This window comes from Galeopterus variegatus, unplaced genomic scaffold (genome assembly GCF_000696425.1).
Source record: "Galeopterus variegatus unplaced genomic scaffold, G_variegatus-3.0.2 Scaffold445, whole genome shotgun sequence".
Classification (NCBI taxonomy): Eukaryota; Metazoa; Chordata; class Mammalia; order Dermoptera; family Cynocephalidae; genus Galeopterus; species Galeopterus variegatus.
Genome location: NW_007726556.1, coordinates 245869 through 271802, shown reverse-complemented (window position 1 = coordinate 271802; position 25934 = coordinate 245869). Strand labels below are relative to the sequence as shown.

The window sequence follows — 25934 nt, the reverse complement described above, 5'->3', positions numbered from 1 at the left end:
CCTCTTTTTCCCCTCGCGGGCCTGCCTGCGTCGGCGCGCTGTGATGGAGGAGGAGGAGGAAGCCGAGGAGCAGCAGCGATTTTCTTACCAACAGGTAAAGGGAAACGAGGTCCCGGCTGGGTTGGGCAAGGACGCCGTCGAGTTTCTGGTGAGGAAAAGGCTCCGGGGCCTCGGCCGCCCCGCGCGCCTGCGCATGCGCCCGGCTGCCGCGGGGAGTGCTGGGAGGCGGTTTCCGCGGCAACGCGGCTGGGCCCCCGGCCGCTGCGGCGCCTGAGGAGGCGGAATCCGGGCAGGCTCCGGGGTCCGTCCGGCTTTGTGCCTACGCCTCGGCCTCCCCTTCTCATACAGGGCTGGTGCGAGGGCGGAATGTGGGCATTAAAGGAGACTCCAGGTGACGCGCTGAGCTCGGTGCACGGTACGGGCAGGAGCCGTCAGCTCCGCGCCCCGCAGAGCAGGAGGCTGCGCCGCAGGGCCCGGCTTCAGCCCGGCAGGCCGGCCCCGAGCCCCTGCTCAGACGGGGCTTCTAACCTCGGCTCGGCCGGTGTGTGACTGTGCTGGCTCCGGGCCGGACAGCTTTCTGCCCCGCAAAACCGGAATAAGTGTGACTCCCCGTCAGGGTAGGTGCGGGTGTCCCGTCGTGCCTTTAATCAGCACCGGGAATACGAGGCGGCCGAGTCACAACATCGCGGTGCTGTGGAGAGGTGAGAAGCAGGACGGGAGTGGCAGCCTCGAAGAGAATCGACCGAAGAAACTCGGGAATGAGCTCGGGACTGGGAGCTCCTTCCCGCGGAGCGTGAAGTTACAGCAGCCGTCTGCCCCGTCCTCAACTGAGACGTCCAGACCCGAAGAACAGCCGTGGGGATGGTGCGGGAAACGCCCGATGCCCTTTGTCCACCGATCACCTCTGTCCACCTCCGGTTAACATTTTACTGTATTTACTACCTTGCTTTTTTCCCCTGAGTTATTTGATAATTAATTGCAGATATCTTGACACTTCACCTTTGAATTTTAGTACTTCAGTATGCATCTCCCAAGAACAAGGGCATTCTCCTACATCATCTCAATAAATGATCACACTCAGGAAGTTTAGAATTGATAGAATTCTATTATCGAATGTACAGTTCATATTCACTGTCCCCAGTTGTCCCAAAGGTGTTTCTTTTTTTTTTTTCCCCTTTTTTCGTGACCGGCAAGGATCGCAACCCTCAGTGTCGCGCCCGTACCGGGACCGGCAACGGGATCGCAACCCTCGGCGTTGCTCCGGCACCTCGCTCAGCCAGTGAGCGGCAGGTCTGTATGTGGGATCCGAACCCTCGGCGGGAGCGCCACCGTGCTTCCCAAGTGGCGCACTGTAGCAGTGCGCCATCGGGCCGGCCCCAAAGGTGTTTCTTTTAGCCATCTTTTCTCCTTCATCCAGGATTCAATTGAGGATTGGGCACTGCTTTAGTATTTAGTATCGCTTCTGCACCCTATTTTTGTTTTTCATGATATTGTTGGTTTTGAAGAGTCCATTCATGGCAAAGGTGTAGTGAGACGTAAACTTGAGAGCAGGGGCTGTTTTTTTGGTAGCTGACCAGACCAGGGAAAGAACCCTGGATTTGGTGTTATTGGCACCATGCTCTAACCATTTGAGCTAATTGACCAGCCCCCTGTCCTTTTTATTTTTGTATTGTTAACCTCTAGAAGAGCCTGGCTCTCGGTAGAACAATAAATGCTTACTGGTTAAATGAAGCTGCAAAGATGGGCTGAGAAATTTGAACCTCAGCTGTGGCAAGTCCATAGAACTCACCAGTCATTAAATCAACTGTTCTTGGCACTAGGTAGACAGCAGTGAACGAAACTGCCAGGGTCCTGCCTTTGAGGAGCTTAGAGTCTACTGACTTAGCCTCTAAGTGCGATGATGTCTGCAGTATTGATAAAGGCACTTAGCCCAGCTCAGGAGGCAGGGGGTGGGAAATGAGGGATAGAGAAAACCTGGAGTAAAGAGCATTCAGAAAGATCTGTGTCCTGCACCCCAGCCCCACCCATACCTAAACAAGGCTACCCTCCAGGTTCTTTGACTCCTACCAAAGGCCTCTACCCTGGGGTCCTGGACTTATGTATTTTTGCAGTTCCTCCTCATCTTGTCTATAGGGTGAACACTTGCTGGTAGATGTTATGCTGTCTTGGTTTGGCTGTCACCATGTCCAGTTTAGCTCTGTCTTCAGCACAGAGACGGGGCACACAGACAGGAACTCAACAGAAGTTTGTTCACATGTGATTGAGACCATTGCTTAGCTTGTTTTACTTGTGTCTTGAGGTTCTTCCTCCTTTTTCGGTACTTTTACTCCTCTGTGTGGGGAAGAGATGTATTTTTCAGTATCTAAAAGGGCTGCTGAGTGCTGTCTGTTCTCTTCACAATTGGCCGCCATCTGAGGAGTTGCGGGAATCTGGAGCTCTCAGGTTCAGTCCTTTGAGCTGGCGTAGGGGTTAGGAGCACAGAAGGAAGGCTGGTGGTGAACAAGTCCCCTACTTTTCATCTTCAGAAACCCCTCGATCTGGGGGCTGCTTCGAAGCTGCACTCAGAATGGTCCAGCATCTGACATACTGTTGTAGGCCTTGCTACAATACAGCCTCTAACAAAACTAGGTTGTCCTGAACCCCTGGTAATAGCATGGTTTACTTTTATACCAAGAAGGTTGGGAAAGCACCAAAATCTGCATGTGGCGTGTGTCCAGGCAGACTTCGAGGGGTTTGTGCTGTGAGATGTAAAGTTCTTATGAGGTTGTCTAAAACGAAAAACATGTCAGCAGGGCCTGTGGTGGCTCCATGTGTGCTAAATGTGTCTGTGACAGGATCAAGTGCTCGTTCCTTATGGAGGAGCAGAAAATCGTTGAAAGTGTTGAAGGCACAAGCAGAGAGTAAGAAAGCTAAATTAAAAAAATGAAGCTTTTCTGAGTAATAAAAATAAAAATAAAAGGGCTGCTGAGGAGCAGTGAGGCCCCTGCTGAGGTGGGCTCGCAAACCTCCAAATCACAGGAGTTTCAGGTGTGCCCTCACGAGCCTTTTCTGGTGTCACTCTGATCTTTTGTTCTTCGTGAGCTGCAGGCCTTGGTCTGCAGGCCTGGCAAGGAATGCTCAGCAAAGGGGTGGGATCCTTCAGTATTTACTTGATTAACTGCCTTAGGGGCAGAATCCCATTGGTTTTTCCTTGGTTCAGCAAATGCCTCGCATATGCCTTTACTCAATAGGAACTTGGCAGAGAGTTGTGGAATGACCCAGTAAAGTCGCACAGGTACTTGGCAAGTACTGGCCTGACTTCTCTCCCTTCTGCCCTACCATCATAATTCCTTATCGCTACCTGACCAAAATCATAACCATTAACTAGGAGGTAGTGTTTCTACAAGTCACACCCCAGACGGTCTCATTAGTTTATTAGTATGCTTGAGAAGTCATTCAGCCATTATGGAAGGTGCTGAAGGAATTAGGCTGAGTGGACTGTCTCCTGGGTCTTGATTTCTTAAGGTGAGAAAAGCTATTATTTGCAACCTTACCCATGAAGTATTTTAATTTTTTTTTCCCCAGAGGCTAAAGGCAGCAGTTCATTACACAGTCGGTTGTCTTTGTGAGGAAGTTGCATCAGACAAAGAGATACAGTTCAGCAAACAAACCATTGCAGCAATTTCGGAGATGACTTTTCGACAGTGTGGTATGAAGCTGTGCTCTTCCTGTATATGTATAGAAATGCCAAAGGTTGATTGTGCCTGGGAGCAGTGTGTGGGCACGTCTCAGCCACACAGCACATCATCATAGGACACTTCATGACACACTTCTTGTCTTGGCTTTAAGATTTGGATATTTTATGGGAAGAAGTGGTTTTTTCTTATACACTAATACTGGGACATTAATACCTTTATATTATTGTTTTTTAAACTTCCCTGATGGCTGGAACACTAAACATTAGATTTATTTCAGTGCTTTATAACATTTTTATATCACCTGTAGTTGATTTGACAGCTGAATGTGTGGCATTGATATTTGCTTGACTTCAGAGGAAATGAATGTTCTCATAAGCCCTAACTTGTAGCAGAATTTAAAGTTAAAGGATAGTTTCTGGAAACCAAAGTTGTAGTCACAATTAACGGAAGGCTTGAAATAAAGGGTGGAGGGTGCCAGGAAGGACAAAGAGGTCATAACAGATAAGAAAGCTAAAGGCTATTATTAAATGGTGGGGCTGCCTGAAGTGCCTCCTCTCCCCTTTAAAGGGGTTTGTTGCATTAGTCACTACACAGACTGTAGAAATCGAGATTTCACTTTTTCTGAAGTGCGATTGAGGTAAGAGTAGCTAAAGTGTATCTTTTTTTTCTCTTTCAGAAAATTTTGCCAAAGACCTTGAAATGTTTGCAAGGTGGGTTGAGAACTTGATTATCCACTGCTGTGTTTGTCTGCGTTCTATTGATACTCTCCATCTGGTGGTGTATTTCAAGAGAGCTTTAGCTATTCATTTTTTTGTGTGCTTTCTAGATGCTCATCTCTAATCATGATTCTGCAAGAGCATAATGTCTGCTTTAATTACGTCGATTCAGACTGGTTTTGGTATTTTTTGAAGTTTTCCAAGTACTTTTTGTTAAAGAACCCAAGTTGTTTAGTTCCGGGTTAAAAAGGTTTGAATAACATCTCCAGGACTCTGAATGTGTATGGCATGCCTATTTTACAAATGATGTCTTGGGGCTGGGTTGATTGCTTGGGGGCTGAGAATCCGGGTGTCTGGGTATCGAGCCCCTCTGTGGAGTGGGGCCACTTTGTGTTCTGTGGCAGTAATTGCTTGCAGGTGTTCAGATAATGACAGGCAGAGGCTTTCATTTGCCACATTTGTTATGAGTAAGACATACTCCTTGAAAAGTGGGTGACTTGCTTTCAGCTGGTAAAGCTTGAGCTTTTATAGGTGATTTATGCTCATCTCTTCAATTAGTACCGCAGGTAATTGAAAACAATTGCAACGAATTGCTTTTATGAAGCAATTTGAATGACTAAGGCCTGAAAGAGCTAAAGCTTTCTAATTTGCTACCACTTCTGATTTGGTGCCAGCCTCTCCCACACCCCACACTTTTCACCTTGCTCCTATTAGCTCTTTGTTTCTCGGATGAGTATTTTGAATGAATTAAAGGAGTAGGTTCTCAGAGGGCAGGCTCTAAATCTTTCCTATTCCTCTATATATTAGTCCCTAAAAACCGCTTAGCATCTTCAACTTGGCCAAAAGGGATAAGATAATATTATGGGATGCTGATAGCTCATATGGCTTATTCATTGTTAATTCAGGCGGTTGCCCCTCATGTATGCCGCCACCCCCCACCCCATGAAATACATTTATCACCTTTACTTCCCATTTCTGTGTTTGCTGTGGAAAAAGACAATGAAATTTAAAATACTTTTGTAAAAATTTTCGAAATAATGAAATGAGAAATTTTTAGTACAGTAACACATTAAGCTTTAAGATATTAAGACATTCTTTGTTTTTTATAATTACATAAAAGGTCAATATTCTTTTGCTGGGCACTAGGGGGAAAGTGGTGTGTGTGACTTAGACTGTAAGCTTGGAAGGGCTGTCAGCTGCTCTTCTCTAAGGCTGACACTTAGAGATTGAGGCTGTCAGAGGCTCTAAGAGAGAGGCCTCATCTTCTGCATTGTCTTGTGTGCTCCAGTGCTTCCCAGACTTCACTGAGAACCTGAGCCAGTGGAGAGCCCAGTGAGGATGCCCTTCACGGGTCTGGGCACAGCCAGGGGTAGCAGGTGCACCCCCTTCTTCTTGGCACAATCCACAAGTGCAGATTTTCTTTGAAGATTCATCCTTTGTTTGAATTTTACATTCATTTTCATGATATTCCAGTTTGCTTTCGTACAAGAAAGTATTATTTTAAAGTTTATTGCAAAATAAAACTGATATTCCCAGGTCAACTTTGCTTACCCATGGCTTTGAGTTGTTCCTATTGCGTAGTCTACTCCGAGGACTATGATTACCCCAGTTTGAGAAATCTAAAATAGTACTGTTTCAGGTCAACCGTATATTAAATAGTCTTTTGTAGGCTGGCCTGGGAACCTAACCAGTATTTGTAACATTGTTCCTATGAGGAAACACATTTAAATTCTTTTAATTTAAAAAAATTTTTGTTTGTTTTTTGGTGGCTGGCTGGTACAGGGCTCCAAACCCTTGACCTTGGTGTTATAACTGTGCTCTAACCAACTGAGCTAACAGTCCAGTCCCACATTTAAATTCTAAATAATTGATTCACCTGCAAACTTTGGAAAATCAGCTCCAAATGAATTTCCTTTATTTAGCTTTGAAATCTCTATTCTCCTAATATTGTTAATATGTTAAAGATCAAAGGGCTGGCCAGTTAGCTCAGTTGGGTTGAGCACAGTGTTGTAATACCAAGGTCAAGGGTTTAGATCCCTGTACCAGTCAGCTGCTAAAAAATAAACATTTTGAAGAAGATATTCTATAGTAAATAAATTTGAGGAATATTTTGGGAATAGTCTTTAAAATTTGTGTTGCTAATGAAAAATTGCTTTGTTATTTTCCCTAGAGTAAAAAAATTGCTTTATTATTTTCCCTGGAGTGAGAGGTTTGACTTAGGAGAGTCTCTGATATGCAGTGGCTGGCATAGGATGTACCTGCCCCTCCATCTAGGAAAGTGTTAACCGTTTCTAGATACCAGATGCCCAGCTAAGTGGTAGAGAGGATTGAGTTTGTTTCCTAAACACTTCCTGTGAGCAGATAAGATAAGCTTACTCTGTAAACAGGTCACTATGCTCATTCCTTGAACTCATTCCTTTTACTATACTTCAAGAAGAATATAAATACAGACAGAGCAGCCCGATTGTGCACCACTGTGTCCATGGCACTTAATATTCTCCACCTGGGACATCTGTGGACTGGCCTCGTACTTTGTGGCTCCTGTTATATCACCTTCTGTCTGACTTTTTTTCTCTCTCCTCTATCCTGGTCCTTGCAGTTGCTAATTAGAAGTTATCTCCTGAAAGGACTATAATCTCATGACAAGCAGATATTGCCACTCATGTTGAGATGACGTGATATTTGTACATTTAGCAGGATGTGAAGGATTAATTTGGCCAAATTATGAAGTATAAGTTTTGTGTGATTTTATCTTTAATTCAGCAGATATTTGGTGAGAACTCTGTGTACCATCCAATTTGCTAGTTATTTTATTATTTTTTTTTTTTTGTCTTTTGTCTTTTTTCCGTGTCCGGCAACGGATCGCAACCCTCAGTGTTGCCCCCGTACCGGACCGGGGACCGGCAACGGGATCGCAAGCCTCGGTGTTGCTCCCGCGCCTCGCTCAGCCAGTGAGCGGGAGCCAGTCTGTATGTGGGATCCGAACCCTCGGACGGGAGCGCCGCCGCGCTTCCCAAGCGGCACACTATCCAGTGCGCCACCGGGCCGGCCCCAATTTGCTAGTTATTTTATTATTTTTTTTTTTTTGTCTTTTGTCTTTTTTCCGTGTCCGGCAACGGATCGCAACCCTCAGTGTTGCCCCCGTACCGGACCGGGGACCGGCAACGGGATCGCAAGCCTCGGTGTTGCTCCCGCGCCTCGCTCAGCCAGTGAGCGGGAGCCAGTCTGTATGTGGGATCCGAACCCTCGGACGGGAGCGCCGCCGCGCTTCCCAAGCGGCACACTATCCAGTGCGCCACCGGGCCGGCCCCAATTTGCTAGTTATTAAGGATACAAAGTTTCCTACTTATTCCTGCTTACAAAGTTCCTACTTATTTGGGGGAGAGGTTAGAAATGGCAAGAAAAGGTGTGATCAGAGTAATAAATTTAAAAAGTTTTTTGGTGGCTGGCCAGTAAGGGGATCTGAACCCTTGACCTTGGTGCTACAAGGTGGTGCTCTAACCAACTGAGCTATCCAACCAGCCAGAGTAGTAAGTTATTGAATACAGCTTATTATCTCTAATTATCTTTCATAGCAAAGACAGAGGACTGGAATGAGAATTTGAGTCCAAGTTGTGGGCAAGAAACAGACTCCATTCTACCTAGGACATTGTGGAGGGAATGCACTAACTGCTTGTTGGGAAATGGGGTACTAGGAGGCATCTGCATATGTGTTTCCCTCTAATTTAGCCCATGGAGAAGAGCTGCAGGATCTTGATATAAATAAAGCCATGCTTCATGGGAATTGTCTTTGTTCTTCTATTTAATGTCTGTTTAAGTAGAGGTGACCTTTGTATTATGAGACTCATTTTCTCTACACTAAAGTTGTACACTGGTCTTGCTCTTTCCGTGGTATTTGCTGTGACCACTGACTAAGCAAGTCACCTTTGGAAGGGTTATTACTCCTCAGACTCCTTTCTGTGTTCTTATTCTTCAGACACCCTTGGCCCTCAGGCGAAGGTGGACAGATGGGCTTCTGTGTTCTCCTGGTCTCTTTATTTAATTGGTTCTTGGCTATAACTTCACTCATTTTTGTGTCGCTGTTACTTAATGACCTTAATCTAAAAAGATGGGCTACTTAGAGATCCTTGCTAGTTTGAAGTCTGACCATGAACTTTTGTGTTTCATCAAAACTTCAAATAATACCAAACATTTTGGTGACGTGTGTCTGCCCTTTCTACAGACATGCAAAAAGAAGTACAGTTAACACAGAAGATGTGAAGCTCTTAGCCAGGAGGAGTAATTCACTGGTGAGAGATGAATTTCTTTCCTCACTCCCCTTTCCCATCAGAATACATTATTCCCAATTAATCACTTGAAGCCATGAAGTTATTCCCCAGGGCACCTTGCATTAAAAACTAGAGATGCTTGAACCATTCAGACCTGCCTATAATTTATAGTCTTTCTTTCATTATGATGGATCTTGCTAATAAGCCAATTTGAAATTTTCTTATCAGCACTCTTTGGGTTTCATAATTTGCCTTTTCTGTAATATCTCAAAACTTTAGTCCCATGTTTTATTTACCACATGATGTCAGAGCCTGGTCACAGGCTAGAATCTATAGGAATAGTTTTGTTATGGTGCCCACAGTTCTCCTGGTATAGACAGTTAGCCTTAGAAGAGCCATTTTGTATGGAAGGAGTATCTGTGTGGCTGGATGTGCAGGAAAAAGCACATTTTCTGTCTTTTCAAGTCCAGAAATCTACTTGACCAAGCCCTCATTTTGTACCCTGAGATTATGTGACATCCCAGGCTAGTGGCTGTGGCCAATGGCACACCCATGACACCTAGGAGGTTTCCCGACTGAGTTGAATGCTAGCAGTTAAAACACTTGACCGACCGCACTATAATGTGGGCTCCATGAGGGAAGGTTTTTTTGTCTCTTCGTTCTGTGCTCCATCTACATTGCTTAGTGCCTGGCACACAGGAGGTGCTCAATAAATAACATGTATACTACTTTACAGTTTACAGGGGCTTTCATAGATATTATTTTACATATATTATTTAATCCTCACAACTACTCTGTATGGATTTTTTAATAATATAGCCTATTAGCCCCATTTTACAGGCTTGGCAACTGAAGTTAGGTAAGTTCTCAAAGTCAGATATGAAGCCTTCTGGCTGACGGCCGAACCGTAACCTTTTAACCCTGACTTCAGTGCTGTTTTCATCATGCTCTCTTTTCAACTCTCCTCTTCCTTTTTCTTTTTTCTTTTTTTATAAAGATGACCGGTAAGGGGATCTTAACCCTTGATTTGGCGTTGTCAGCACCACACTCTCCCAAGTGAGCTAACCGGCCATCCCTATATAGGGATCTGAACCCGTGGCCTTGGTGTTATCAGCACCGCACTCTCCCGAGTGAGCCACGGGCCGGCCCTTCATCTCTCCTCTTCTAATATCTTTTCTCCGAAGTTTAAGTCAGGGTTAAGGGTGAAATGACTCCTAAGTAAAATAGCTGAGGCACTTGGTTATTCTCTGTATCATGGGAGGACATTCTTCTCTCTTCATGAAGTCTGTGCAGCAGCATAACTGTTATTTGCTCTGCTTCAGTGAACAGTTTCTATCATTTGCAAAGAAATGGTCATTTCAACTCATGTAAGACTATTAATTGGGATTTCATCTACATATTGCATATTTGCTTATTTCAGAAGATTGTTTTTGTTTTGAACTCTTAAATTTTTCATCTGACAGACCTCATTTCTGAAGAATGTAGCTAAATATGAGGATTTGACTAAGTTCTCTGTCAGAGCAGGGACCTTGTCTTATTTACCTTGTATCCCTAATACTGGGTACATAGTAGTTGCTCAGTAAATTTTATTTGGATAAGTTTAGGGGGCATTGATTATACTTGTGCTTTGAAGAACATATTTGTGACTGGCATGCCTCCTTTAAACTTCAAATTTTTCATCTTTTTGATTACTCAAGGAACTCTTACATTGAAGTATACTACTTGGAAGATATGTGAGTAGCAGTGAATTGATTTTTGTAGTTGATTTCTTTTTCTAGAAAAAAATCTTGAAGCTGAATTTAACTCTAAAATGTAACACAGGCTTTTCCACTCAAATTCTTTGTGTGGGAGTGGTTGGGGAGGGTGTAGTTATTATTACTTTTAGGTTTATAAAATGATCTATAACCAGATATAAATAAAATTCTTTTTTTTTTATTTGGTAGTTAAAATACATCACAGAGAAAAATGAGGAGATTGCTCAGTTGAACCTAGAACGAAAGGCAAAGAAGAAAAAGAAGTCAGAGGATCGAAACAAAAATTCAAGGGAGTCAGCAGAGGATGGAGAAGTGGACAATGAAAATTAAAGTCTCACTACTTGGAAAAAGCAGGCTTCAGCAGGTGGAGCCACCTAGAAATGCATAGTGCTGTTTCAGCCACCAAGTTTGGCTGCCCTTTTGCCAAACACAGAAGACTTCAAAGTCAAATATTGATGCAAGGATTGAAAGTTTTAGATTCAGGACCAGCACCTAAGGAGACAGTCAGACTAAAACTGTGTCAAAGGCTCAGGAGCCTCAGCAAAATTTTAAAGGGAAGAGTGTGGGAAACAAAACGGGGAGGTTATTCCCATCAGGGGCTGCTACATGCACTGTTGCTGACTCCGGGCTATGCATTATCTCATGGGCAGTCCTGTAACTCTCCACCTTAAGCTGGATGTCGTCTTGTTCCCAGACAGGAACAAGCTGTGACTTCGAAGGACGAATGGTTGGTTCTGTAAGTTACTGATTAGCTTTATTACCTTGCTTTTCTTAAGCACTAAGTTCTGCATTGTTTTCCCATGAGCTAGGCTGTGAGTAAAAGTTACAAAAAGACTTCTTTATGGCTAGCATTCTGCTTAAAGCTGTATTCTACAAAATGGCTCTTCTAGGGCTAATTGTCTACAACTATTTGCTGTGGTGGGCTTTTACATTGCCACAAAAGGAATTTTGAAAGGATAAATAGATATTTAAAAAGAAAAAAAAAAGGCTCGGCAGCTTTTTGTATTGTATTCTCCAAGTTATTAACTGAAAAAGCTAGTTTAAAAGAGACCTGGAAACTCTTAAGCAAAATACTCCCATGTCTTTACTCAAGCACATAAAGAAGGTGTGTGTTTGGATGGTATATATTGGAAATTATATCTATTGTAACTAATAAAACTGTATTAGCAATTAAACGTGGTTAACTTTTTCAAGCAAAAATCAGTTATTCATTTTTTTTTTTGTCTTTTTTCGTGACCGGCAACGGATCGCAACCCTCAGTGTCGCACCCGTACTGGACCGGGACCGGCTACGGGATCGCAACCCTCGGTGTTGCCCCCGCTCCTCGCTCAGCCAGTGAGCGGCCGGTCTGTATGTGGGATCCGAACCCTTGGTGGGAGCGCCGCCGCGCTTCCCAAGCGGCGCACTGTAGCAGTGCGCCACCGGGCCGGCCAGTTATTCATTTTTTTACATAATTTTCCAGGTTAAATTACAATCTGCAATACAAATAAAGCTCTATTTATTTAGCTCTTCTGATTACTAATTTTTTTGTTTTATTTTAATTTATTTTATTTATTGAATCAAAATTGATTATACATATTTTTGGGGTTCAACATTGAGATATGTTTTTTTTTTTTTTTTGTCTTTTTTCGTGTCCGGCAACGGATCGCAACCCTCAGTGTCGCGCCCGTACCGGACCAGGACCGGCAACGGGATCGCAACCCTCGGCGCTGCGCCCGCACCTCGCTCAGCCAGTGAGCGGGAACCGGTCTGTATGTGGGATCCAAACCCTTGGTGGGAGCGCCGCTGCGCTCCTAAGCAGCGCACTGTAGCAGTGCACAGCCCGAGATATGTTGATCAAATCAATATTACTAGCATATCTATTGTCACAAATCATAATTATTCTTTATGCCCCTTGTGCAATCTCTCCCTATCCGTCTCTCCCTCCCCCCTCTAATCACCCTAGATTTCTTCTCTCCTTCTTAAAGAATAATGGTTACTCTGTTGATTTGTTGCCTAGATGATCTGTCCAATTCTGAGAGGTGTGATCAGGTCCCCCACTATTATCATAGAGCAGATGCTTCTTCTGTCACTCTGGAATGGGCTTTGTGGAGAGAGACATTCTCTTCTTTTCTTTATCCCTGCTGGTGACTCCCCTTGTGCCAATGCACTCCAGTGGTTGGCACACCATCTGCATGGTGGTTGTGACATCTAGCTGCTTTTGCAGCAGCCATGGTTATTGTGATGGCTGTGGTGGGCCACCCACACGGAGGTGATGTTTTTGGCATGCTCCTTGGCTCTGGTGGTGTGCCTGGTTGTGGGGTGTGTCTGGTCCCTGGCTCCATGCCTCCAGTCCCTGGGCAGGCCCCACGGCGCTGGCGCGGTTTGCCTGGTTGTGTGTGTGTGGGGGTGTCCAGTCCCCTTCTCCGTGCCTCAGGTCCCCAGGCAGGCCCTGAGGTGCTGGTGTGGCGTGCCTGGATGTGCGAGTGGGGTCTGGTCCCTGGCTACAAGTCTCTAGTTCCCAGGCAGGCCCCAAGGTGCTAGTGGTGTGCCTGGGCTGGAACTAACTTTTTGTCCTTTGCTTACTTCTAAAACAGGGGAACTTCCTGTGGGAACTAGTACTTGAGCTGTGTGGTTGAGCTAAATTGCTGCTTCACTGCTGTTTCCCTAGGGAAGACTTTGTGCAGCTCAGGGTTTAATGGTTGACCTTATAGGTACTTCTGGCTCTCCAGAGACCTGGTGGATCTGGGTTATGTAGAAACTCTGATCCGGGCCTGAGTCTTTTCATAAAACTGGACTCCGTGCAATTCTGCATTCCCAACCAGTCTCCTCTGAGTGGTCCTGTGCTGATTGCAGAGCAGGTTGGCTGTCCTTTCTGTGTCCCAGTGTTCTTCCAGTTGGCCCATCTCCCCCACCACTCGTGCTCCAAAAACTTAACATGGGACCAGCCCTACACCGGTCTCTTGTGATGACTCACTGGCCTCTGAATGGCTCCCTTTTTTCACTTGTTCTGGCTCCTCGCTCTTGCATGGGTCCACGGGAACCCTATTAGTGATCTTGCTGTCCTGGGGGCCGCCAAGGCCCTCTTCTCCCCTGCTACCTCCAAGTAACTCCATCCGAAGGGCACAGCGGTGGCTTCTGCCGGCTCCTGCTCCATGTGCTCCAGTATTAAAGTGGCTGTGGCCCGAAACAGAGCAGTTTTTTCTTTCTCTCATCATGGCTTCTCCCGCCTTCATGGACTCCATAGGTCTCTCCTCTTCCCCTGAGCTCCGGCTGCCCCCGCTTGGCTATTGTTACATTTTTATAGTTGTAAATTGGTTGATTTGTAGGAGAGAGTGACGCTGGGGACCGTCTATTCTGCCATCTTGACCGGAACTCCCATTAATATTGTTTTTAAACCCATGCCACCTGTGATCACCAGGTAAAAAGGAAAAAGGTGGATACTTGGGAATGGTCCTTTTTACTTTTTTTTTTTTTTTTTTTTGGTGGCTGGCCAGTACAGACATTGAACTCTGGACCTTGGGTTATGAGTACCACACCCTAACCAACTGAGCTAAAAGGTCAGCCCTTTTTACTTTTTTTTTAAAAAAAGATAAGGGGATCTCAGCCCTTGGCTTGGTGTTGTCAGCACCACGCTCAACCAGTGAGCGAACCGGCCATCCCTATATAGGATCCGAACCCGCGGCCTTGGTGTTATCAGCACTGCACTCTCCCGAGTGAGCCACGGCTGGCCTCCTTTTTACTTTTTAAAGTGATTTTTTCCAGAAACAGTTTATGTGACTTTTCTCTGGGTATTTTGTAATTAAACTGTGGTTCTACTAGGCAGAAGTTTTGCTTGAGGAGAAAATCTGTGACTAGTATCCCCAAACACTTCAGTGTGTCGTCCTCCATTTTAGTTTATGAGACATGATGCTTCCAAAAGCCTCAGTTCGACTGTCTTCTCATGTCTTTGGGGTTTCTTAGAGATCCAAGGCATGCCTTTCCCTTATAGGACTATAGGGATAAAGAAAAGAACTGGCATTAGAGCCCTTTCCGTGTGTCAGGCACTGCACTGGATGTGCCATATGTTACTGCATTGGATCTTCATGACTTTATCAGGGTAGATCTGATTTTCCCCATTTTACTGGTGAGCAACTTGAAGCTCGGTGAGATTAACCAACTGCCCACGATCACCAGGCTGCTGAGCAGTTGAGATGGTATTCACATTCGGGGCTGCTGGCTCTACAGTGATGACAGAAAATGGCATGGAGTTTGGATAGAATTTATACCGTCTATGCCCAAATGACATCCTAAAGTCCAACTCTCAAAGGGAGGTGCTAAGCTATGATCATAGTAAAGCACTGCATTCAAACTTCATGGTTTCAGGTTCTGCAAATAACTATATGATCTCATATTAATTATAACGTGTGTGTCACATCAGTGAGAGAAAAGTGATTCATAAAGCCTTCCATCCTTACAGTATCTTCAGCCAAAGATCCACATTAGAAGTTTCATTTTCAGGGCCGGCCTGGTGGCGCACTGCTACACAGTGCGCCGCTTGGGAAGTGCGGTGGCCGCCGAGGGTTCAGATCCCACATACAGACCGGTTCCCGCTCACTGGCTCATTTTCAGATAAACTCTCTTTAAACTCATGAAGGAGCGTTTAGGGAGTAGATACTATGGACTTTCCAAAAGTTGGCAGATCTAGATTTGCATCTTGGTTTTGCAACTCTAGTATAGCTGTATGACTTTCTGAAATTTTGGGTTTTTATCACAAATAAAGTTATGGCTGGTTCAATGGTAGTGGGTTATCAGAACTTATTAACTTAGTGTCACAAGCCTCTGCTGCTAAATTTGACTGGCTTAAAAAAAAAAATACTTTGCCACCAGGTTATTTGTGATGATAAAGGAAATGGGTAGAGCTATTATAACACATCTTATTTTTATAGATTTCTATAGCTCCCAAAGCTCAGAATGCCCATGAGTGGAACTGGTGAGCCTGTGTGGGCCATGGGTGTCCTGTGCAATTGGAGGGTTGTTGAGGGCACCTCCCACTTGACAGGTATTTCGACATGAAGTTTTCTAGCCACATGAGAAAACTGACTTGATGTTTTTGTAATCTTTTGGTTTATTTAGAATATTTATGCATGGGCTGGCCCGGCGGCGCACTGCTACAGTGCGCCGCTTGGGAGTGCAGCAGCGCTCCCGCCGAGGGGTCGGATCCCACATACAGACTGGCCGCTCACTGGCTGAGCGAGGTATGGGCGCAACACCGAGGGTTGCGATCCGTTGCTGGTCACGAAAAAAGACAAAAAGGGAAAAAAAAAAAAAAAAAGAATATTTATGCACGACCTGTTTATATTTTTGACAATAGGTCCTATCACACATTTTTCAGGGATTATAATACAGGTGTGGTCTGACTTTGCAAAGAACAGCTGACTCTGCTTCATGTGTTCTCACAAACTGCTTCTTCCCCAAGCACATTCCAATTAGGGTTTCGTTTATTCCGGAATGTCCAAGGTGATGTCCGTTATCTTTTATGATTCCATCTTTGGTGACGGATGGCAGAAAGGACTTCTAGAAGGCTCTTCTTCCTTAGAGTCCTGGAAGCTCATCTGAGCTCTCACTAGGCCTGGAGATGATTAGGCCTACTGACAATGAGTGCCTACTGTGCATTCCGTGTGTGGTAGGTGCTGTACATGGTCTCATTTGATTAACCACATAAGGAAGCAAATGTCTTTGAAATAAATGTGGCCTGGTAACACAGGGATGATTTACTCTTAAGATACTTGTTTTCTTCCTGCTTACAACAGTTCCTTAAAAAGCTTGAAATAAGGGCCGGCCCCATGGCTCACTCGGGAGAGGGCAGCGCTGGTAGCACCAAGGCCGCAGGTTCGGATCCTATATAGGGATGGCCAACGCACTCACTGGCTGAGCGTGGTGCAGACAACACTGTGCTGAGGGTTGCGATCCCCTTACCAGTCAAAATAAAATAAAATAAACATTAAAAAAAAAACAACCCAAAACTTGAAATAAAAGATTCTGTGTTAATGTTTCATTACTAGCACTAACTGGAGCCAGGGAGGTTTCAGAACATCCCCTTCTGTGTATAGCAGCAGCTGGAATGCTTGGGGAAAGGTTTACACCGGCTTTTATCTGGCTGATATTTTAAAACCCAGATGTCTGGGGCCGGCCCGGTGGTGCACTGGATAGTGCGCCGCTTGGGAAGCATGGCGGCGCTCCCGCCCGAAGGTTCGGGTCCCACATACAGACCGGTTCCCGTGATGTGTGCGTATTGTATTCCCTTTGCTGAATTATGGAATCTGTAAAGAATCCTGAGAGGTCATTTAGCCCCATCTCCCCACCAACGTAGGAGCCCCTTCGATAGCATTCCTGACGTGCGATTCTCCAAGTGCTTGAACTCTGTGGATAGAGAGCTCTTTCCATTATTGGACACTAATTGCTACAAGTTTGTTCTGTATATAAAAAAGTCTTCCACCTTCTAACTTCTGCCTAGGTCCTAGTTCTGCCCTTTAGGATAAGCAATCTTTGTTTTTCAAAATAATTTAGTACCGAGTTCCTTTTAATCAAAGTTCCTGTTCATTTTTTCAGAAACACACATTGTTGTATGGAACATAGATTATCACCTCCAGGAGGACAGGCCTTGAGGTAGAGAACAGGGATCACTCAGTGCCTTGTGTAGCGCCTGGCACGTGGTAGGTGCCCCATGAGTATTTGTACCCTGTGGCCTAAGTCAGATGTGCTATGGACTAAGCAGGAGCCTTTGCTCAGGTTAGAGGGCTCTCTGCTCAGGGCTTCCAACATCTTGTAGTGAAAAGTTCTTTATATGGTTGGGGAGTAAGTGTTTGAGAATGTCTTCTTAATAAGAATTCCCAACTTGGGGCTGGCCGGTTAGCTCAGTTGTTTAGAGCATAGTGTTGATAACACCAAGGTCTGGGATTCAATCCCTGTACTGGCAGCCGCACGAAAACAAACAAAAAAACCCCCAACTAACATTGAGTGCTCACTGTGCGTTCTGTGTGTGGTAGGTGCTGTACGTGGTCTCATTGAATCCTCACAGCAACTCTTAGAAAGTAGGTACTGTTTTTATCTGCATTTTATAGATGAGGAAACAGGCCACAGAGGTTAATTAAATGGTAAGGCCAGGATTTTAGTCTAGATCCCTAATCTTTTTTTTTTTTTTGAAAAAGATGACCAGTAAGGGGATCTTAACCCTTGGCTTGGTGTTGTCAGCACCACGCTCAGCCAGTGAGCGAACCGGCCATCCCTATATAGGATCCGAACCCGTGGCCTTGGTGTTATCAGCACCACACTCTCCCGAGTGAGCCACAGGCCGGCCCTAGATCCCTAATCTTGAAGTCCTAAGATATGTTGCCACTCTCTTGATAACAGCCACAGATCAGCTATCACAAGCCTTCCCCAGCACACTTCCATCCCACTGAAAACGTACTTTTCTTTCATTTGCAGCATATGTATCCCACTCCTAGGCTGGAACAGCTCTGTCAGGGTGTGGGTGGCATAGGTCCTTTGTGGTCTGCGAGTTCTATGTACACACTGGGTGCTCAGAATACTTTAGTCCATTAAATAAAATCTGCAAAAGGATATAAGAAGCTGGCTGAGAATTTCTCATCGGCAAGAGTACCCCAAAATTCTTAATGGCACTTGTGGGAACTTTTTTAGGCAAAAAAGCAATTATTTTGGTACAGAAATAAAGGACTAAGCAACATATAGTGTATAAGACACAGGTCATCAGGCCATGCTAATGTTACCTAGAAGCAGAAAGACTCTGATAAATGTGATCTAAGACTGAGGTTTCCCTTGTGAAGGGGTGTGAACCGGGACTCTGGAAAACTGAAAATGATTCACTTCTGGAAAGAGCTTTATTTATTAATCAGTTCTTTGGTTGCTTTACTTCGGCTTTAAGCCTTGCCTTGGACATTGGTCATCTTCAGTAGGTTTGAGGTGGAGGTTTTAGATTTTGCTGGCTGTCTCAGTTGGGTGAAGGGCTTTGTGCATTTGTTTCTGTGATTCTGATCTGTGAAGAAAGGCTAGGAGGTGGCACAGAGAGGGACTTCATGTTCTGCATCTCTCAGCAGCGGCACCATCCTTGGGAGGAGAGTGAGCCCTGGCTGTTGGCCAAGTGTAGGTGAGGGCACTGTTCTCAAATTGTGACTGTGACCTAGAGTAACAGTATGTTTTACGCCTGACATACTGTCTTAGTTTTCTGCTGCTTATGGCAGAATACCTGAAGCTGGGTAATTTACTAAGGAAAGAAATTTATTTCTTACAGTTTTGGAGCCTGGGAAGTCCAGGGTCAAGTGGGAACATCTGGTGAGGGCCTTCTTCCTGGTGGGGACTCTGCAGAGTCTAGAGGTGGCAATGCAGCACCATATGACAGCAGGACAAGAGCATCCTGATGTGCTCTCTTCTTATAAAGCCACCAGTCTGCTCTCATGATAACCCATTCATCATGAGTGGATTAATCCATTCATGAGGGCAGAGTCCTTGCAGTCCAATCACCTCTTAAAGGACCCACCTTTCAAATACCATATTGGGGATTAAGCATCAACATGAGCTTTGGAGGGACAAACATTTAACTCATAGCACATAGAGTGTGAAACAATATCTGTACTACAGGTGATGCACTCTGATTTCTGTTTCATTAAAAAAAAAAATGCTGGCCAGTGGCTGACAAGTCAGTGGTCAGCAGCATTTGGGAAACACCGGATGAGAGCCTGGCTGCTCCAGCGACAGCATCATCTGGGAGCTCTGAGACATGGGGCTCTTGGCCCCTCCCCACACCTCCTGCATTTCAGGTGGTTGGTGCATATTGGAGCGTTGGAGAAGGCCTGGCCTCGAGGACAGTGGCTCTGACCTGCTTGGGAACGATCTCTCAGGCCATCCTCTCCAGTGGATGCTGTCGGACACAGTGTCTCTCAGCCTTTCTCATGGCCTCCTTATTTTTCTGCCCATAGCGGATTCAGCCATCTTTTTATGTGAGCAAAACTTCACATTTTAAGCTTCTTATTCAAGGCTAATTTTATATTATGTTAAATCACTTGTTTTTGTTCTTACGGCTTCCTGCTTGCTATAGGCATAATTATGAGGAAGTAGAACTTCTTCAGAAGCAAGCGTACATGCATTCCAAAATAAGAGCAAATTTTCTCTGAACACAAGAAGAGGCATGAGTCTTTAATTAAGGGGTTAAATCCACTCCCAAAGCGCTTTTTGTTGGCACTGATTGTGCATTTTTGTTGGCTCAGGCTTGTGCATCACTGAGTGGAGGAGAGGGGTACAGGCTTCAGGCATGTGTAGTCACAAAAACAGCTGGAGGTTGAGCTTAAAATACCCCCCATCTCTAAAGAAGAGCCCCAAGTGCACAGAGCACTGGTTTCAGGGCTGCCAGGACAGATGAGCAGCCGCAGAGTAGCAGAGAAGTCCTGGGATGGCCACAGGATGCCACTGCGCTTGCTGCTGCTGCTGCTGCTGCTGGGGGCCACCGCTGCCCTGCCGCTGGAGGGCGGCCCTGCCAGCCAGGACCATGGGGTGAGTACTGTCCCTGCTCGGCCACATGGCAGAACACTGTCTCTTTCCTTTGTATTTTTGGCCATGCCTGTGGATTCACCAGCATCTGTATGTGTGTGCATGCATGCGCACATGAGTGCGTGCATGTTGCAGTTCACAAACAGGCGAGAATGAAGGGCTGAACTTTGTAGTGTGCTTCTCGGCTGCCCTGTGGAACTGTGACGTCCCACTCAGACTACTGATTCTCATTTACCTTCACTTGTCCTAACCCATGAAGTTTGTTAGAAACTTCTGCAACTCAAGGGGAGCCTCTCCCTCCTAGCGATCTCCATCTGCAAATCCATGAGCTGCTATGTGATCCTGGCTGTATGAGTCACACGTACTTCCAGAGCCTTAATTTATGTATAAGCACGTGTTCTCACTGGCTTGGATTCATCGACATCATTACATTTCCATTGTGAGAAACTGTAACTTCATGAGGTGATTTATTTTTCCCTTTTTTCAATTTTGAAAAAGTTCCAAGGAAGAGTACATAAAGTTGACGATTAAAAATGGATTTTTCTCTGAAATTACCAGATGAGTTTGGCAGGTTATCATCAGATTACTCCAAGAAGCTTTCTAAGGAATTTGAAAGACCAAAATATATCACCTCAGTCTAATCTGTCTCGAAGAGCAGTTTGTGGACATCTGGGAGTATGTCCAAAGACGGGAAAAACAAACTAAATTAGCTTCATCTACCTCTGGGGCTTCTTAGTTGCCAGTTGCTTGTCAGGGAAAAATGACAGATTTCCTGACATTACTAAGGACCTCAGCAGAGATTATGGGGCAAAACCAGCAGTTTTTTTTCTTGACTTACTGAAAATTATCAACCTTTCCTTTTCTTTAATTAGAGCGATTTCTATAAGGTATTCTCTTAACTTTCTCATTCTTTAAATGCAAATGTGATTTATTGTTATAGAGCATCTTTTCTTTTCTTTTTTTTTTAAAGTAAGGAAGGGATTGTGTATCTTTTAATGCTGGCTGAGCCGGATTGTTGATTTTTCTTTCCTTTGTCATCTGCTTCTCTTTAAAGCATATGCAAGAAGTGGCAGAAATAAAGAAAAGCAGCCTCTTAACTTCCCTTGCTTGGTGGCTGGAGTGGATCTCCCAGGCCATTGGCAGGCCCCTCGTCGGAGGGGAAGCCAGCGAGATGTCCAAGCAGCAGGAAGGTCCCTCCCAGGCCACTGGCGGGCCCCTCATTGGAGGGGAAGCCAGCGAGATGTCCAAGCAGCAGGAAGGTCCCTCCCAGGCTACTGGCGGGCCCCTCATTGGAGGGGAAGCCAGCGAGATGTCCAAGCAGCAGGAAGGTCCCTCCCAGGCTACTGGCGGGCCCCTCATTGGAGGGGAAGCCAGCGAGATGTCCAAGCAGCAGGAAGGTCCCTCCCAGGCTACTGGCGGGCCCCTCATTGGAGGGGAAGCCAGCGAGATGTCCAAGCAGCAGGAAGGTCCCTCCCAGGCTACTGGCGGGCCCCTCATTGGAGGGGAAGCCAGCGAGATGTCCAAGCAGCAGGAAGGTCCCTCCCAGGCTACTGGCGGGCCCCTCATTGGAGGGGAAGCCAGCGAGATGTCCAAGCAGCAGGAAGGTCCCTCCCAGGCCAGTGGCGGGCGCCTCGTCGGAGGGGAAGCCAGCAAGATGTCAAAGCGGTGGGAAGGCCCACCCCTTCCACAGTCCACACACCAACACAAAATGCCCTGCAAGAATTTCTTCTGGAAAACCTTTTCCTCCTGCAAATAAAACCCCATGCATGGTTCCTCATGCAAAAATTGTAATGATGGACCTGAATAAAATGTATTAATCAGCAGTGATCTTTCTTCTTTGGGTAGTTTCTTCTTCCCATGTAATTTGAAAAGTATTTTAAATTTAAATTCCAATAATGCCCAATACTGATTGTCTTACGTAATTTGGAACCCAAAGTGAACATTTTAGATATTTTTGTAGGTTTTGCTAGGCTGTACTCAACACAGCCATTGGACTTTCCTTCCGACCTTCATTATGGTACTTGGAAGATATGTCCTTATCTTTCTTCCTTTGATTTGAAATAGCTAAAGGCTACATATTAAAGAATTTGGAAAAATAATAATTTCCATTTATTTTGATACAAATTGTCTAATTAAAAAAATATTTCCCTCATATTAAAAGCAAATTTTTAACATAGAGCAGAATGATTATTCCTCACGTTTTAGCTAAACTTAATTTTAAAATAAATATTATGGTATTAGACAACATCATGCTGACATGCTTATAAAAGTTATATTCAAATTTGATGTTATTTACCAATTTTAGTTAGTAACATAATATTAATTATAATTCTTTTCAGGGATTATAGCTTCAGATATGCTTTGTGAAGAATGAAGTCTACTTAGAAAAATATTATTTCAAACCAGACACAGTGAGCGGTGTGCTGCTGGCCAGCCTGTAATCCACTCGCCTCAACTTCTAGCGCAAGGACCGCCAACACTTCAGTGTCCAGACATTGTTCAGTGACAAATGGATATGCATTGTGTGTATCATTGTCATATTAGATTCCCCATTCCTCAGTAATTTCCAGCGAGTAGTGATTAAGCGAGGGCAGTGCCATGTTCTACGACGTAACGCAGAGCAGCCGTGGACCAGGGTTTGGTCTGCTCAAATGAAGTTAGGAGCAAATGATGTGCTCAGTTTCAAACCTTGCCAGATTTTAATTCTCCCCCAGAGCACCGAAATCCTTGCTTGATTACGCATGTCGTTTATGACTCTTGGATCACAGACTATAAAGGAAAGTTCCAGTGTGAAGGTTTTTCGATGCTAAACCTGAAGCTTAGAGATCCATACCTGGAGTTGTGAAAAGCTTCTTGAGGGTCAGGCCGAACATTCGGAAAACCAGCAAAGGCTGGCTGGAAGACACAGTAATATTATTCTTGTCTCTGGACACTAGAGAGTAGACTCAGTACGATGCTGACCATCCCGTTCTGTTTTCCGCAGAGCTGGACTTATAATTACTAGCTGAATAAAATATAATGTGATAGAAGAGACTTAATAGCATCCACATTTTCAAGCACAGCAGCTTTAGGAGACCAGTAATTGGGTCAGTGCACTGATAGAAGATGCCTGCTTGAAAGGCCAGCTAACCTTCAGAATTTTGTCTTTTAAGAATTTTCTAGAAGAAAAGCATGCTTATTGTTTTTCCGTTTTTTAACTGGGGTCATACACAGTCCTTAAGATTGGGATTTTACCTTTTAACTAAGTAGTATCTGAAGGATGAGGTTCTACTAATGTACTGCCATGAAATCCATCAAGTCTCCTGAACTCGGGAGATGTAATAAAATATTCACTGGCATTGACTGCACGTTAGAATAGATTAATATGCTCATGATTAATAAATTAGAGTAAAATTGTAATTTCCTACCATCAGTTTTTTGGTATACTTTTCTTAAAGTATACCTTTCTGTAGTTCGATATAGTCAACTGTATAGATCTGGGTCATCAGGACCTGGACAACCTTGAATTCATTCTCTTGTTATTATTTCCAGTATTTGGCACCAGAATAGATCCTTAACTGCTGAGAAGAATTGACATGACAAGCATTCAACAGAAATCCCTCATAGTGTTCATATTACAGGGCTGACGGAAAACCATTCCAGGCTTTGGGAAACGCAGACCGGTGAGCTCAGGGGAAATAATTAACTGGATTTAAGGAGCACCTGCTGAAGGGCTCACTTACATCTTAATAACAGTAGCTCCTTCAGTAGAAATATGGGTTCCATTCTGAACGAATCAGAAAAAGAAAAACGGTTTACGTATTAAAAAGAAGGAAATTTTCTGTTTCTAGACCAGTAAGGAAGAGGCAAAGGACACTGGGGAAACCCACTATTCCTAACTTCTTATAAAGCTAATAAAAATAGTAATTTATCCTTTCATTTGCATTTTTAACTAAAAAGTGATCAAAAATTCATGTATTTATCTTATTAAAATAATTATCAGCTGGGGAAAAAGCTAGAGTTTTTGGTGATAGTTCTTGTAACATGGTATCACATGCATTGACCTGTTGGTTCACTTCCTTGTAACAGCACAAGTGTGGTCTGATCTCACTTGAGCAAACAGGCAACCTTAAGGTTCTGCAACCTGAAAATGCAGTGTACGAGCCAGGGAGTGGGCCTATTCCTCACTGGAGGTTTTCAAACAGGATGGAGGACCTCAAGGCACACCTGTGTACAGGACTCAGACAGTGGGTGGGTGTTCAGACTAGATCATCCCCAAGGTCCTTAAAAACTTCAAGTAGTATAAGATACAGCCAAAATAACTTAAAGCAAAACTCTACAAGTAAAGTAAAATGGAGAAAAACGCTGAAGGTGAAAAAAAAATTGAATAGATAATTAGGAAATTAAAGAGCTAAACAATCTGGTTAGTAAAGTCACATTAATAATTCTTGTAATTACGCAATTTTTTTTTTACAGACTATTATTTTATTCCTTTCTCTCTGGAAAATGAAAAATCCATTAGTTTCTTTCTTTTGCTTTTACCCAGAAATTAAAGCTTGGTAAGTGGTAATTAGCATAGCTCCTGTCAAAGCCAATTGCCTAATGGGGACCGACATTTGACTTAAGCTGAAAGAATGGAATATGGCTAATGTAGAGTTCATTAGTCCCAGCTGCTGTCTTTGACATTCTTTTCTCTTGTCATAAGATCAGGCATGCCCCGCTCTCTCTCCTATTTTTAGACATATTGCTGTGCTGCTATGTTTCTATTCCAGAAGGCCTAGAGGCACGGCGGAGGGAAGGTAAATGGTACCAGCGGCAATATAATGCAGCTGCTCTCACTATACGTTAAGGCTACAGTTTGCAGACTGAGGTCTCCCCACAGCCACATTGATAGGGGCCTCGTGCCCCCTCCCACCCAAGTGAGAGGGAGCTGCTTTCCATTGTCTGCTGTGTGCTAGGTGCTGTGCTCTTCCTCACAGGGTACCATTTAGCCTTCTCAGCCTTGGGGCCTCTGCTAACTAAGGTCCACTGCAAAAGCCGTAGTACTGTTTCCATTATTCTATTCAGTTGAGATGCTTGGTGGGTTTGTTTCAACTATAGAACACTGATACCAACACCCAGACGAGTCAACTAAAGCTCTACTGTGTACTTGACAGAAATAAAGAAAATATTTTTATTTATTTATTTATTTTTAAAAGATGACCGGCAAGGGGATCTTAACCCTTGACTTGGTGGTGTCAGCACCAGGCTCTCCCAAGTGAGCTAACCGGCCATCCCTATATAGGGATCCAAACCTGTGGCCTTGGTGCTATCAGCACCGCACTCTCCCGAGTGAGCCACGGGCCGGCCCCAAGAAAATATTTTTAATTCAGGAGGGCAAAGATGGAGATATCAATACGACGGGTGACTAGTATTCTATATTTCTGGAATCCGGTTTACTGCTGTGTGAGCAGCACAATGTTCACTGAGTCTGATTTGCTGCTCCAATGTCAACAGCTCAATGACTGTGGGTAGAAAAGTTGTGACAATGATGATGTAGACACATTAGGCCCTTCCCGGTTGGAGTTGACTCCAACTTATTACACTGGCATAACAAAATCAGTGACCTGGATGTAGAACAGAAAAGAGTGTGTGAGGGCCGGCCCATGGCTCACTTGGGAGAGTGCAGTGCTGATAACACCAAGGCCACAAGTTTGGATCCCTATATAGGGATGGCCGGTTGGCTAACTTGGGAGAGTGTGGTGCTGACACCACCAAGTTAGGGGTTAAGATCCCCTTACTGGTCATCTTTAACAAAAAAAAAAAAAAAGAAAAAAAGAAAACAGTGCGTGGACCTGAGAGAAAACATAGATAAGTGAAAACAGTGCTAGAATTAGATCCAGAAGACCTGCCTTTGAATCCCGGTCCTGTAGTTAGCCTTGTGACATGAGGCAAGTCACCGAACCTCACTGAGCCCAACTTTGCTCATGTATAAAATGAGAGATTGTAAGAGCCCCCCCCCCCCCCCCCCCCCCCCCC

General features: G+C 44.6%; 2 protein-coding genes and 1 pseudogene across 3 annotated transcripts; all 3 read left to right on the top strand.

Moving 5' to 3' along the window:
• The first annotated feature begins 16 nt into the window (after window positions 1–16).
• Window positions 17–11615, top strand: LOC103587365 (centromere protein S). Of its 2 annotated transcripts, none has more exons than XM_008568813.1 (5): window positions 17–94; window positions 3565–3688; window positions 4354–4387; window positions 8616–8682; window positions 10605–11615. In XM_008568813.1, exons 1-5 carry the CDS (start codon window positions 44–46, stop codon window positions 10743–10745), a joined length of 417 nt encoding a protein of 138 aa, XP_008567035.1. In that variant the 5' UTR covers window positions 17–43; the 3' UTR covers window positions 10746–11615. The 2 variants fall into 2 exon arrangements, with proteins under 2 accessions (XP_008567035.1, XP_008567036.1); XM_008568814.1 differs by lacking the exon at window positions 17–94 and adding an exon at window positions 313–864.
• LOC103587375 lies at window positions 2567–2926 on the top strand (annotated as a pseudogene).
• Window positions 11616–19657: 8042 nt separating the features above from the next.
• On the top strand, window positions 19658–21764 carry CORT (cortistatin). Its single transcript, XM_008568815.1, is given in 3 exon segments — window positions 19658–19747; window positions 19750–19940; window positions 20992–21764. Coding segments are annotated over 3 exon segments (939 nt in total). The 5' UTR covers window positions 19658–19701; the 3' UTR covers window positions 21694–21764.
• Window positions 21765–25934: the final 4170 nt, after the last annotated feature.